The 15192-nt window shown below is 50.2% G+C and overlaps 1 protein-coding gene across 1 annotated transcript; it reads right to left on the bottom strand.

The window, feature by feature from the left end:
* Nucleotides 1-1248: 1248 nt before the first annotated feature.
* Nucleotides 1249-13940, bottom strand: Hapln2 (hyaluronan and proteoglycan link protein 2). Its single transcript, XM_045138016.1, has 6 exons — nucleotides 13849-13940; nucleotides 3389-3491; nucleotides 2663-3019; nucleotides 2446-2562; nucleotides 2166-2348; nucleotides 1249-1541 (listed from the first exon to the last, which is right to left on the bottom strand). The coding sequence occupies exons 2-6, from the start codon at nucleotides 3471-3473 to the stop codon at nucleotides 1249-1251; spliced, it is 1035 nt and encodes a 344-aa protein (XP_044993951.1). The 5' UTR covers nucleotides 3474-3491; nucleotides 13849-13940.
* Between the last annotated feature and the right edge of the window lie 1252 nt (nucleotides 13941-15192).

Genomic DNA, 15192 nt, shown 5'->3' with positions numbered 1-15192 from the left:
ACGTTAATTTCCTGTCAATTGTGATACCATATCACATTCCTTTTGTGTGTATGTGTAGTGTGTGTGATGTAGTCACGTGTGTAGATGCCATGTACCCATAAATGCACAGGCCAGAGGTGGACACCATTTCTCTTCTGCCTTATTCCCTTGAAATAAGATCTCACAGAGCCTAGAAACTGCTGCTGTTTTAGTTTAAACTGGCTCACCATGGGGCCCCAGTTTAGAGCGAGTCCAGCCACAGGTAACCTGGGTGCTGCAGATGAAACCCGGGTGCCCTCGCTTGCATAGCAAGCTCTCTTTCCCACTGAGGCACCTCCCTAGCCCCTCCTCAGCCTTTTGAGACGGGGTCTTGCTAGGCTGCCACGGCCTGGAACTCTCCGTGCAGATTAGCCTCCGGATTGCTGGGATTGCACTCCTGCTTCGGCTTTCCGATCTTTTTGTTTGTTTGCTTTTTGAGGTAGGATCTCACTCTAGCCCAGGCTGACCTGGAATTCACTCTGTAGTCTCAGGGTGGCCTTGAAGTCACAGCAATCCTCCTACCTCTGCCTCTGCTGGGATTAAATCCTTCTACCTCGCCAGCATGCCCGGTTGGCTTTGATCTTTAATAGTGGGCCTTGAAGCGGGGAGACTGATTAAACATTCAAGCCCAGTTCAAGGAATGCTTAGCTCCACTGCATAGTTGTTCTGCGGGGCCCAAAGGGTAGGGCGGGCAGTCCTGCGCACATCTGGACCAGGGTAACCGAGTGTGGCCGTGCGGAGGCCGCCAGGGGCGACAACAGCCCAGGTTCTCGTGCCACAGGCCGCTGGTCCTCGCTCCCTTTGTGTAGGTGACTTCTCATCGCAACCCCTATATTCTGCTGACCCCACCGTCCAAGTAAAGCGCCTTCTCTGGCCGGATCCTAGACATGCGGTGGGCGCTCTGGGTTCAGGGTCAGCAGCCGCCACCCCCCCGCACGCACTTACTCCAAGTCCGAGAGCCTCATCAGACACAGGAGACCCTCGCGTTATTTTATTGGTCAGTTAACACTCCGGAGACCTCTTCGCCGCCTCTTCTGCGATCCGCCGGTCCAGGGGTCACGTGCGCGCTGACCGCCAGGGGCGCCAGCTCCCCAGCTCTGGGACAGCCGGGGTCCGCGGCGCGCAGCTCTGCTGGGGGAGGCAGGTCTGAGGACCCGGTCCCTCCTCGCGTGGGAGAGGGGAGACCCGCCACTGCCCGCAGACTTTGTCCCGCGCTGGGGGGGGGGGGCATCAGGCCACGACTGTTTCGGCGTAGCAGTAGGTCCCGTAGGCCGCCTGCTGGGGTCTGGGGAAGCCGAAGCTGCGCACCCCGGGATCCGGGAGGCCCCCGCAGCGCGGCCGCGGCGTGGTGATGGGGAAGCGCACGCTGCCATCCGCCAGCCAGCCGCCGTCGCACCGGTCCAGCCCCGAGAACTTCCAGGCGGCGTACAGGTGGCCGACCTTGGCCACCACGGCCCCGCGCCGCCGGCACGCCGCGTGCGCCTCGGACAGCGTCAGCCGCCCAGGCACGAAGAACACGCGGCCTGCGGAGCGGAGCGGAGCCCGTCACCGAGGAGGACGGAGGGACCGAGCTGGGCAGACGAGACGCGCCCCTGACCTCAGGCTCATCCTGTCCATAGTACCCGCCCCCGACCTAAACTCAGACTCCTCCTCTGCCCATAGGCCCCGCCCCTGACCTCAGGACCCTCCTCTGTCCATAGGCCCCGCCCCTGACCTCAGGACCCTCCTTGTCCATAGGCCCCGCCCTGACCTCAGGACCCTCTTCTGTCCATAGACCCCGCCCCTGACCTCAGGACCCTCCTCTGCCCATAAGCCCCGCCCCTGACCTCAGGACCCTCCTCTGTCCACAGATCCCGCCCCTGACCTCAGGACCCTCCTCTGTCCACAGATCCCGCCCCTGACCTCAGGACCCTCCTCTGTCCACAGATCCCGCCCCTGACCTCAGGACCCTCCTCTGTCCACAGATCCCGCCTCTGACTTCAGGACCCTCCTCTGTCCACAGATCCCGCCCCTGACCTCAGGACCTTCCTCTGTCCATAGGCCCCGCCCTGACCTCAGGACCCTCCTCTGTCCACAGATCCCGCCTCTGACCTCAAGACCCTCCTCTGTCCATAGGCCCCGCCCTGACCTCAGGACCCGCCTCTCACCCGCGAGCGCGGAGGTGAAGCAGAAGGCGTCGTAGCGGTCGCGCCAGCGGTCCCGCGGCCCGTAGCTGCGGATGCCCGGCCGGCCAGGGCCTCCGCAGGCGGCGCGCGCGCTGAGCACCGGGTAGCGCACGGAGCCCTCGAGCAGCCAGCCGGCGTTACACCAGTCCAGACCCTCGGTCCACGCTGGCGGGGGAGGCGAGCGCGTCACGGGCCGGGCGGCGCGCAGCGCAGAGCCCCGCCGGGCCCGGGGCCGCCCCGCCCGCCCGCCCGCGCCGCGCACCTTGGTAGAGCTGGCGGTCAGTGGCCAGGCGTCCGTCCTGCTCCTCGCACGCCTGCTTCGCCTCGAAGTAGTTGAACTGGTACCTGCCGCGGCTCGGTTGGTACGGAAACACCACCCCTGCGGCGGGGCACGGAGATGCGGCGGCGCCCGGGAGACGGACAGACCGACCCACCGACCGACGGACGGACAGACCGACCCGGCAGCCCAGGGGCCTCACCTTCCAGATACAGCGTCAGCGCCACGCTTTCGTCGTCCACGCCGTGGATGAGCTGGCAGCGGTAGCGGCCCTCGTCGTCCAGGCGCACGTTGGCGATGACCAGGGAGGCGTCCAGCCGGTGCCCCCGCCGCAGGCTGCCGCGCGTGCCCAGGGGCCCGTAGCCGCGCGCGTACGCCCCGTGCGTGATGAGCACCGTCGTGTCCCGGAGGTGCCCCGGCTCCACCTTGCTCCAGCGCACCTTGTAGCTGGGAGGAGGCGAGGCGCCCAGGACGCAAGGCAGCGTGACCGTGGCCCCGCGACGAGAGTGAATGACGTCGTGGATGGGGGGCAGGAGGTAGTGGGGGCCCGGGTGGGGTGCTGAGCAGAGGGGCCACAGTGGCAGGGACCCTCTGATCCTCACCGCCCTGAGCGCCCACTCAGACCCTGTCTCCGGAGGCCTTGCGCAGGGACCCTGACACGTCACCGCCCCTTTACACGGACTCCTCCCTCCCCACCTCTTCTTTTGTTTGTTTTGATTTTTGAGGTGGGGTGTCGCTGTAGCCCAGGCTGACCACTGTGTAGTCTGAGGGTGTCCTCGAACTCACGGCGATCCTACTACGTCTGCCTCCCCAGTGCTGGGATTAAAGGTGTGTGCCACCACACCGGGCGCTCCCCGCTACTTCTAGCCGCTGTCCCACCCTGGAAGCCTCTCCCCACTCCAGCTTTGAAGCTGGGCTGGGGTCTTACCTGAGTTCCCCAGGGATTTGTGGAAGATGAAGGTCCAAGGGAGGAGGAGATGGCACAGTGCAGGGAGGGTGATTCTGCCTGGCATTGTGGAGTCAGCTATAGTCTGCAGAACGCAAAGGGTGGGCGCTCCTTAGCATGAGGGAAAGGGTAGAGGAGGGCATGAGTGACTGTACCTGGAGGAATCGGACTCTCTGGGAGCCAAGAAAGGGGGGAGGGGGGAGGACTGGCAACAAAGGGAAAGTAATTGGGGGCAGTGAAAACTTTTCCCACTTTCTTCATCACCTCAGCCAGCATTCTTTTTATTTATTTTTAGTATTTTTGAGACAGGGTCTCACTCTAGCCCAGGCTGACCTAGAATTCACTCTGTAATCCCAGACTGACCTCGAACTCAGTGATCCTCCCACCTCTGCCTCCCCAGTGCTAGGATTAAAGGCGTGAACCACCATACCCAGCACTTTATCTTTTTTTTTTTTTTAGCCAATATTCTTTTTTTTTTTAAAAAAAATTATTTATTTGCAAGCAGGGAGATAGAAGAGAGAGACAGAGCATGGGCACACCAGGGCCTGCAGCCACTGCGAACGAACTCCAGAGACACAAGTGCCCCTTGTGCATGTGGCTTACGTGGGTCCTGGAGAACTGGGGAATCGAACTGGGTCCTTTGGCTTCACAGACAAATGCCTTATCTTTAGCCACTATTGGTTTAGCATCTCCTCTTCTGCTCCCCTTTCATCCTGGTACTTCCCGGGCCTGCTGTCAGGATTGTGAACCCCAGTCTTGATCTCCCAACACCACTTTTCCATCCCAAAGTCACAGTAAATATGAACTTGTTACTCTCCCACCTTAAAAAGCTGCTGAGGAGGATGTGGAGCCTCCGAAGGGCTCAGTGACCCCACCGCCCCCGCACGGCCAGCATAGGCCCGCGCTGGCCTTCGCCATGCCCTTGACCAGTCCAGGCTCCAGCTCACCTACTTCTCACCGGGCCTCCCTGCTGAGAAACCTTTTCTCACCCCCCAGTATGCCTCACTGTGGAGCACTATCCTCTGGGACTGAATGGGGATTTTTTTCCCTTATAAAAACTTCATCAGTACCTAAACTAACCTTGGATTTGAAAGTGGTAAAAGTGTGCACAGATGGACTGCGACACAGCAATCACAGTACATAAAATAATAAAGCTGGGAGATGATGGAGAGATGGCTAAGTGGTTAAGGCACTTGCCTGTGAAGCCTAAGAACCCAGGTTCAATTCCCCAGGACCCAAGTAAAGCAAGATGCACAAGGTCACACATGCATCTGGAGTTCTTTTGCAGTGGCTGGAGGCTCTGGCACACCAGTTCTATCTGCCTTTTATTCTCTCTTTCTTCTCAAATAAAGTATTAAAAATAATAAAGTTATAGAAAAGATTTCAAATGCAATGATCTGTTTTGGCTGTATCTTTTGTTTATTATATTTATTCTTATCACCTTGAGGGTTTTTGGGTTTTTTTTTCTTTTTCTTTTTTGCTTTTTGAGGTAGGGTCTCATTCTAGCTCAGGCTGACCTGGAATTTATTATGTAGTCTCAGGGTGTCCTCGAACTCACAGTGATCCTCCTACCTCTGCCTCCCAAGTGCTGGGACTAAAGACGTGCGCCACCATGCCTGGCTAATTTTTATTTTTTGAAGATTTAAAAAAAATATTTATTGCAGCAGGGTGTGCCAGGGCCTCTACCCGCTGCAAACGAACTCCAGACACATGCCACCTTGTCTATCTGGTGTCTTTACGTGGGTCCTGGTCAATCCAACCTGTGTCCTCAGGCTCTGCAGTCAAGCGCCTTAACTGCTGAGCAATCTCTCCAGCCTGAGATTTTGTTTTTGTTAAAACTTATCTCCTGGCCCTGCTGCTGGAGCTGAGTTGAGGTAATCGTGAACTGTAACTCAGTCTGTGGATAACGGTTGCTGCTTGAGGAGACCAGTCTTCAGTGTCAGCCTGATGGAACTGAGATAGACCTAGGAGGCTGTGAGGCATCTGGGTGAGTCTGTGGGGTTGTTTCTAGACAGGATTAAGTTGGGGGAGACCCACCTTCACTGTGGGCAGTGCCCACTGTCTCACAGTCTGGGACTGGACAAGGAGAAAGTCGGCTAAGCTCTCGTCTTTCTGCGCTCCCTGGCCCACTCTGATGAGAACTGCTCTGTCCCTCCCGCCCTCCCCAGGGGGATGGACTGATCCTCTGAACCCAAATAAATCTATCACCTACTAGGTCACAAAATGACAAGCATAACTAACACCCTGTCCCACAGAGTAACTGCAAGAATCAGGTAGATTAATAAAATAACACATGTAAAAAGGTTAAAACAGTGCTTAATGGGTTATAAGAGCTGTGGGCATATTAGCTCTTATCTGGTTATTTGCATTGTTTCTGTTCAACTGTTAGGAGCCAGCATGTGCTGACATTGTTAGATCAGTTACATTAAATCATGATGAGAAGAGATATAGCATTGGAATGATGAGGCAAGGAGATTCCCAAAGAGACCAGAAATCTAAAGAGCTGGAGAGATGGCATAGTGGTTAAGGTGCTTGCCTGCAAAGCCAAAGGACCCAGGTTCTATTCCCCAGGACCCATGTAAGCCAAATGCACATGTGTCTGGAGTTCATTTGCAGTGGCTGGAGACCCTGGCATGCCTGTTCTCTCTGTCTGTCTCTCTCTCTCAAATAATAAATAAAAATACCAAAAGAAAACAACAAACAAAAGCAGAGCATGGTGGCACACGCTTTAAGAAAAAAAAAAAAAAAAAAAAAAAGCTGAGCTCCAAAGGCCTCAGGAGAAACAATTAGATACATCAAGAATTTTCACCAGCTGTGGTGACACACACCATGGGAAATTGCTGAAGAAGTGCAGGCAAGAGAATCAGGAGTTTGAGGCCAGCCTGAGCTGCACATTTGCTGGGTATGGTGACACATGCCCTTTAATGCCAGCACTCAGGAGACATTGGCAGAGTTCAAGGCCAGCCTGAGAAGACATAGTGAATTCCATGTCAGTCTGGACAAGGAGACCTTACCTCAAAAAACTCAAAATATGGGGGGTGGGGAGGGAATTAACATAGGACATTTTTTTTATAATACTGGAAAATGCTAATAAAAATTTTAAAAAAATAAATAATTTTTAAAAACTCAAAATAATTTTCCAGTGGTAAAATGTAAAAGGCACCTCTCCCCCACCCCTCGACATGACACAAGACAATCTGGCAAATAAGAGTGATTGTGGGACGGAGGCCGGAAAGCTAGCATTACAGGCTGGGGAGATGGCTCAGCTGCTAAAGGCACTTGCTTGAGAAGCCAGGTTCAATTCCCCAGGACCCCACATAAATCCACATGCACCTGCAGTTCAGTTGCAGTGGCAAGAGGCCCTCGAGTGCCCATTCTGCCTCCTCCTCTTCCTCCTTCCCTCTCCTCTCCTTTCCCCCATTCCCTCCTCCCTTTCTTTTGCTCTCTCCCTGTCTCTCTCTCTGGTGTGCCCGACTGACTTAGGAGCTTTCATTTTCCTAAGTAATAAACCCCACAGTTACGTGTGCAGTCACACAGCCACAGCCGTAAAAGGCGGGCTTGTGTGGATTTGAGTCCCGATCTGCTGGGCTCAAGCTCTTTCTCTGTATTTCAAAACAAACGTACACACATACCATCTTCATACCCCTTGCAGAAAATGCCAAAGTAGCCAGCAGCTCACTGCCTACCCGTAGAAAGCTGGTACCTTCCCAGAGACCAAGGGAACGGCACTTAGAAGCTGTCCGTCCTTAGGGAGGACGTTCCAGTGAAGGATGTCGGGGCTCCTGGCAAGTCTGAGCACCTTGAAGCTGCGGGGCTTGAACACCTGATGGCTGCTGCTGCTCCTTTGACACCTTTCTGGAAAGGTTTCTTCCCTGTGATCAAAGGAAAAGCCAAGGTGCTGAGAAGGCTGACAGCCCATCTGTCCACTACACCAGTCCTGTGACTGGATCTGTGGTGCTGGCCGGCCTGGGCTTGTGACGTCAGCAGATGGAGTGAAGCGGTGGCCCAGGATGATCACCTACAAGACTACAAACAGCGGGCACGCTGTGTCTCGTGCTTGCACAAGGGAGGTTGATGGGTGAGTATGAGGGTTTTGCACGATTGTGCTTGGAAAGAGCCCCAGATGTGGCTCCAGCTCTGTCCACATGAGCAGAGCAGCACCTCTCCCCTCGTCCACCCAAGTTCTCACCTCTGCCCTCCAGCTCCTGAGCACACATCGCCTTTGGAAAGAGGGTGTCAAGGTGGAAATCAGACTTCCAGGGCGTCCAGCGGCTTCAAGGACCCCGACCCCTTCTCTACAGCCCCTTATCTGTCTGGCTGTTCTTTCCTCTCTGCCCCACCCCATCGGAAACAATTTCCCATTGTCTCTGTCTTTCCCCCTATTGTTGAGTAACAGGGCCCCTTTCTTCATCCTGTGGATAATGGCATCAAAATGCCAACAGCTGGGATGTGGGATGCAGAACCGGCTGGCACATACCACCGGAAAAAGAGCCTGAGTGGGTAGTGGGCTCAGGGTGAGAGCTGACATCCAAAGAGAATAGGGAGGGGGGAGGTTGAAATGGGGTCCCCTCAGTACTCCAAGCCCCAGGATTCTAAGGAGATTGCATGCGTGCCCGGCCCATGGAGGGCAGGGAACAGCCTGAATATCTGTTGGAGAGGTGGAACTTAAACGAGGACTTTTCTGTTCCCAAGAGGGGACACGGGAACTTCTGGCATGAAGGGACTAGGACAGCTTTAAAACACAGGCCATGTTTTCCCCAGTTTCCCCTTCTTCCTTCAACACAGGTGGGCAATCTCAAGAGACTGGTGTGGTGGCTTATGCCTGTAACCCCAGCACATGGAAGGCTGAGGCAGGAGGATTGCCATGAGTTTGAGACCTGCCTGAGTTGCAGGGTGAGATACTTCTCAAAAATAAATAAATAGTTCTCAGGGAAAGGATGAAATTTACTTTCTGCTGCTGAAAATCAAAATCACAGCCCCCCCCCCTTTTTTTTTTTTTTGGTTTTTCAAGGTATCAAGGTAGGGTTTCACTCTAGTCCAGTCTGACCTGGAATCCATTTTGTAGTATCAGGGTGGCCTCGAATTCATCGTGATCCTCCTACCTCTGCCTCCAGAGTGCTGGGATTAAAGGTGTGTGCCACCTTGCTTGGCAAAGCCCGTTTTTTGTTTTTCACTCTAGCCCAGGCTGACCTGGAATTCACTATGGAGTCTCAGGATGGCCTTGAACTCATGGTGATCCTCCTACCTCTGCCTCCCAAGCGCTGGGAATAAAGGGATGTGCCACCACGCCTGGCTTTCAAAGCCCATTTTTGAACTCTTCATTTTAAACATGTGCACATATGCACAACACTTCAGTGTACAGCTCAACAATTCTTACCTTGTGTGTACATAGTCTCAGGTTCGGGGTTTGAAATGGAAGATCACGACAGTTTCCTGGGCTCAAGGCTTTATTTACTGCCAGGCGAGAGATTGGTAAGATCCAGACCAAGGAGGAAAGGGGACTCTGAAGCAGGTAATAGAAGGAGTCATTTTAAAGTCCTTTGGAGGAAAGAAAGGGAAAAGGAAGGTCTTGCGGTGCCTGGGTTGTGGGGAGGAGGCCTGACTCTAGTCTCCAACAGCCGGGTTGGCTGGACCATCTGCTGAGCTCTTTGGGACATGGGGCTTTGGATGTCACCTCTCTCCAGAGTCAACAGGTGGTGGCTGGTTTTTCCTCTCAGCTCTGGTGTAGAAAGGCTTAGCCCATCACTGCAGGGATTCTAAGGTCCCCTCCCTAGTCTGGGCATACTGGGAGAGGGAAAGATGACTCTTTCTGAGATCTGAGACCATCACAGGAGGTAGCTGTAGAACCCCAGGTCTAGTGAGAACACAGCCAGGTGAGAGGAGGGAGTTGGGTACAGAGCTCTGAGATTCTTACATTTCAGCCACTTTTGTTTACATTAAAAAAAAGAAGAAGAAGAACAGGTGGGCGTGGTGGCACACGCCTTTAATCCCAGCACTTGGGAGGCAGAGGTAGGAGGATTGCCATGAGTTAGTTCCAGGCCACCTTGAGACTACACAGTGAATTCCAGGTCAGCCTGGGCTAAAGTGAGACCCTACCTCGAAGAAAAAAAAAAAAAAAAGGAAAAAACACACACACACACAAAAAAGAACAAAGACTATTTTTTTTGGAAAGGGAAGCTTCATGGGGTGATGAATGCATCTCCACTGCTCAGAGCTGAAACAAGGCATTGTGTGGAGCTGGAGGCTTCCCCGGTACAGGGTGTAATCTCACATCAAGATGAGGACAGGGCTGGAGAGATGGTTTAGCGGTTAAGACACTTGCCAATGAAGCCTAAGGACCTAAGTTTGATTCCCCAGTACCTAAGTAAGCCAGATGCAAGGTGGCACATGTGTCTGGAGTTCCTTTGCAGTGGCTGGAGGCCCTGGTGCACCCCATTTTCTACCTGCCTCTCTCAAATATATATATGTATATATTTTAAAGAAGATGAAGACATCTGCATGGCAGGCTGCAGTGTTCTGGGTGGTCAAGTCAGCAAAGGACTAGAGAGGGAACTATGAAGAATAAGAATTGAAATGGTCACGGGGCGTGGTGGTGCATGCCTTTAATCCCAGCACTTGGGAGGCAGAGGTAGGAGGATCACTGTGAGTTTGAGGACAGCCTGAGACTACAGATGAATTCCAAGTCAGCCTGAGTTAGAGTGAGACCCTACCTCGAAAACCAAAAAAAAAAAAAAAAAAAAAAGAGAGAGAGAGAGAGAGAGAGAGAGAGAATTGACAGCCAACATATTACTAAATGGGGAAACACTGGAAGCTTTTCTACTAAAATCAGGAACAAGACAACAGTGTCCATTATCCCCACTTTTATTTAATTTTATTTGATCGAATGGAAGTCTTATCCATAGCAATGAGGCAAGAGACACACATAAAAGGGATAGAAATACAAAGGAAGAGATCAAGTTATCATTATTTGCAGATGACATGATTCTATGCATATAGGACCCTAAGGACCCTAATAGCAAACTGTTAAAGCTGATAAACACCTACAGCCATGTAGCAGGATACAAAATAAATACACAGAAATCAGTAGCCTTCATATATGCTAACAACAAACATACAGAGGATGAAATCAGAGAATCACTCCCATTCACAATTGCATCCAAAAAAAAAGTACCTTGGAATAAACCTAACCAAGGAAGTAAAGGATCTCTACAATGAAAACTTTAAAACACTCAAATGAGAAATTGCAGAAGACATTAGGAAATGGAAAAACATCCTTTGTTCCTGGATTGGAAGAATCAATATTGTGAAAATGGCAATCTTACCAAAAGCAATCTACACATTTAATGCAATCCTCATCAAAACTCCAATGGCATTCTTCACAGAAATAGAAAAAACAATCCAAAAATTCATTTGGAATCACAAAAACCCTCAAATATCTAAAACAATACTGAGCAACAAAAATAAGGCTGGTGGTATCACCATACCTGATTTTAACCTATACTACAGAGCCATAGTAACAAAAACAGCATGGTACTGGTACAAAAACAGATATGTAGATCAGTGGAACAGAATAGAAGACTCAGATGTAAGTCTGGGTAGCTATAGCCACCTGATATTCGATAAAAATGCCAAAAATACTCATTGGAGAAAAGACAGCCTCTTCAGCAAATGGTGTTGGGAAAACTGGATATATATCTGCAGAAGGATGAAAATAGATTCTTCTCTCTCACCATGCACAAAAATTAAGTCCAAATGGATTAAAGACCTTAACATCAGACCTGAAACTCTGAAACTGCTGAAGAAAAGTAGGGGAAACCCTTCAACATATTGGTCTTGGCAAGGACTTTCTGAATATAACCCCAATTGCTCAAGCAATAAAACCACAGATTAACCACTGGGGCCTCATGAAATTACAAAGATGTTATATGGCAAAGGACACTGAATAAAGCAAAGAGGCAACCTACAGAATGGGAAAAAAATCTTTGCCAGCTATATATCTGATAGAGGATTAATATCTAGGATATGCAAAGAACTCAAAAAATTAAATAATAAGAAATCAAACAAGCCAATTAAAAATGAGCTATGGAACTAAATAGAGAGTTCTCAAAAGAAGAAAAATGGATGGCATATAAGCATCTAAAAAAATGTTCTACATCCCTAGTCATCAGAGAAATGCAGATTAAAACTATGCTGAGATTCCATCTCACTTCTGACAGATTGGCTACCATCATGAAAACAAATGATCATAAATGCTGGTGAGGATGTGGAAGAAGAGAAACCCTTCTACACTGTTGGTGGGAATGCAATCTAGTCCAGCCATTGTGGAAATCAGTGTGGAGGCTCCTAAAGACAGCTAAAAATAGATCTACCATATGACCCAGCTACAGCACTCCTAGGCATATATCCTAAGACTCATCTCATTTCTTTAGAAGTACGTGCTCAACCATGTTTATTGCTGCTCAATTTATAATAGCTGGGAAATGGAAACAGCCTACATGTCCCTCAACTGATGAGTGGATAATGAAGATGAGCTATGTAAGTAGGCAAATGAAAGACTGAATTTAGAGCTGGGAGGATTGCTCAGTGGTTAAAGGTGCTTGCTTATAAAAGAGTGAATTGGGGCTGGAGAGATGGCTTAGCGGTTAAGCGCTCGCCTGTGAAGCCTAAGGACCCCGGTTCGAGGCTCGGTTCCCCAGGTCCCACGTTAGCCAGATGCACAAGGGGGCGCACGCGTCTGGAGTTCGTTTGCAGAGGCTGGAAGCCCTGGCACGCCCATTCTCTCTCTCTCCCTCTATCTGTCTTTCTCTCTGTCTCTGTCACTCTCAAATAAATAAATAAAATATTTAAAAAAAAATAAATAAAAGAGTGAATTGGCCTCCTCAGACAAGTGTCCACACCCACATATGGCACTGGAAAGCGGAAAATCTCAAAGGAAGTAAGCAGTGGCTCATGAATAGGTGTAAGTCAGAACAAAGGGTGTCTCAGCTGGTCACAGAGATAGCAACTCATGCACAGAAAAGGATAATGAGTTGGCTATTTTATTTTTACTTGAGAGAGAGTGAAAGAGGCAGCAAATGGGCATGCCAGGACCTCCAGTTTGGCTATTTTTTAAGGGCTAATCAGGGCTAGAGATATGCTTAGTGGTTAAGGCGCTTGCCTTCAAACACTGAGGACCCAGATTCAATTCCCTAGTACCCATATAAGCCAGCTACACATGGTGGCCATGTGTCTGGAGATTATTTGTAGTGACATGCTCATTCTCTGCCTCTCCATACATCTCTGTCATAAATAAATAAAATAAAAAGGCTAACAAACTGGGCGTACTGACACACATCTTTAATCCCAGCACTGGGGAGGCTGACATAGGAGGATCATTGTGAGCTTGAGGCCAGCCTGTGGCTACAGAGTGAGTTACAAGTCAGCCTGGACTATAGTGATATTACAGGAATTGGGGTTCCTTGCCCATGTACCAATATGATACAGGAATATTGGAGTGTCTTTTTTTTTTTAAATTTTTATTTATTTATTTATTTGAGAGCGACACAGAGAGAAAGACAGATAGAGGGAGAGAGAGAATGGGCGTGCCAGGGCTTCCAGCCTCTGCAAACGAACTCCAGACGCGTGTGCCCCCTTGTGCATCTGGCTAACGTGGGACCTGGGGAACCGAGCCTCGAACTGGGGTCCTTAGGCTTCACAGGCAAGCGCTTAACCGCTAAGCCATCTCTTGGAGTGTCTTTTGAAAGTTATGGAGCATTTCTCAGCTTTGGATGGGCAACACTTAGGGGCTAGGTCCTGGAAAACTCAACAGTCACATGAACTCTCACTGTCAGTGGCCTCTGGATTCTTGTCTTATGAATTCAAAGAACTGGCATCCACAGACCAGAGGGTAGAGTTTAGAGGCTTTATTAGATTACAGATAAAACTTAAGGGCTGGAAAGATGACTCAGTGCTTGAAACATTTGCCTGCAATGCCTAAAGACCTGGGTTTGACGCCCCTGTGTCCATGTAAGGTCCAATGCACAAAGTGGCGTATGCATCTGGAGTTCCTTCTTTGCAGTGGCTAGAGGCCCTAGCATACCCATATTTGTTCATATTTCCTCTCTCTCCCCTTGCAAATAAATAAATAAATAAAATATAAAAAGTTACTTGCCAGGCATGTTGGTGCACACTTTTAATCCCAGCACTCTGGGAGGCTGAGGTAGGAGGGTGGCCATGAGTTCGAGGCCACCAGGAGACTACATAATGAATTTCAGGTCAGCCTGGGCTAGAGTGAGAGCCTACCTTGGGAAAAAAAAAATGTAAGAGAAGGAGGGAAGACAGCGTTCATGGCCAGGAGGAGGTTCTCAAAAATGGTGAAGCCCAGAGCTTAAGAGAAGGAAGGAATGCAGAGCTTTTGCCCAAGCAATGGCAAGATGTGGTCTCAGGAAAATGGAGAAACCCACCTAGAGAGCCAGACTGAAGCCTTTTCTAGGTCTGGATGGAGCTGATTTGATCGGCCTGACTGGTTTTGGGTGGCAGTTCAGGAATCTCAATCTTCCACGGAGGGTGTTGCCTTCTCAGGAAGGGGCACGGCTCTCTTCCAGGGAGGGACGGACTGCTTGGAGGAAAGGATTCCAGTTGAGTTCAAGGACAAACATCTAGGAAAGGAACTTTTTTTTTTTTCAAGGTAGGGTCTCACTCTAGCCCAGGCTGACCTGGAGCTCACTATGGAGTCTCAGACTTGCCTTGAACTCACCGCAATCCTCCTACCTCTGCCTCCTGAGTGCTGGGATTAAAGGCGTGCACCACCATGCCCGGCTTGGAAAGGAACTTTTTAATGCAAGGACAGTTTCAAAGACATTACATTTCTTACTTACTTTGGGGGTCCTGTCACCCTTACACTGCTTCAATCCCACTCTGTATGAGTAATCCTGACTACTGAGGGAATTGGGACAATGACTGATCTTAGTCAAGCTGAGTGGGGCCATTGGTGTGGAAGCTGAGGTGCTGGAGAGTAGGTGTAAGGGATCCCTAAAGTGCACTGGTATAACCAGGAAGACAGCCCAAGATACAGATGTTGGGGGGAAAGACTAAGACCAGAGTCAAGGGGGAAGTGGGCGCTGAGGAAATTGGGGCTCTGTAAGGCTCTCACTCATTCTTGTTGACTTTAAGGCCTCAGAGGGCAGTAAGAGAACCCAGGGAGACCAAGTTGGATATTCACAGGATCATCTGAGTATGGAGTGACTGTGGACAAGAGGATTATATATATATATATATTATTTGAGAGAGATCAACAAAGAGGCAGAGTTAAGAGAGAGAATGGATGTGTCAGGACCTCCAGCCACTGCAGACAAACTCCAGATGTATGAGCCACCTTGTGCATCTGGCTTATATGGGTCCTGGTGGCACATGTGTGTGATCTGGAGTTGGTTTGCTGTGGCTGGAGACCTTGGTGTGTCCACTGTCTCTCTTTCTCACTCTCAAATAAATAAAATATTAAAATATTTTTAAAAATTGTTTTATGAGCTAGAGAGATGGATCAGTGGTTGAGAAGCTTGCCTGCAAAGCCTAACAATCCGAGTTCAATTCCCCATGACCCACATAAAGCCAGATGCACAAAGTGGTGCATTTATCTGGAGTGCATTTGTCTGAGCACACCCATTCATATTCGTATTCTCTCCATGTCCTTGCAAATAAGTAAGCCAGGCAATTTTTTTGGTTTATTTTTATGTATTTATTTGAGAGCAACAGACAGAGAAAGAAAGAGGCAGAGAGAGACAGAGAGAGAGAGGGAGAATGGATACGCC

Source organism: Jaculus jaculus, chromosome 19, assembly GCF_020740685.1.
Source record: "Jaculus jaculus isolate mJacJac1 chromosome 19, mJacJac1.mat.Y.cur, whole genome shotgun sequence".
Lineage (NCBI taxonomy): Eukaryota > Metazoa > Chordata > Mammalia > Rodentia > Dipodidae > Jaculus > Jaculus jaculus.
The sequence above is the reverse complement of the archived record's forward strand: the minus strand, read 5'-3'. Positions and strand labels throughout refer to the sequence as shown.

What these genes read in the sequence shown, in the direction of transcription:
- Hapln2 (XM_045138016.1), bottom strand. Translation starts at nt 3,473, where the DNA reads ATGCCAGGCAGAATCACCCTCCCTGCACTGTGCCATCTCCTCCTCCCT. An exon ending in GCTGACGCTGTATCTGGAAG is followed by an intron (nt 2,563 to 2,662) that starts GTGAGGCCCCTG and finishes GCCCCGCCGCAG; the next exon opens with GGGTGGTGTTTCCGTACCAA. An exon ending in TGACCGCCAGCTCTACCAAG is followed by an intron (nt 2,349 to 2,445) that starts GTGCGCGGCGCG and finishes CTCCCCCGCCAG; the next exon opens with CGTGGACCGAGGGTCTGGAC.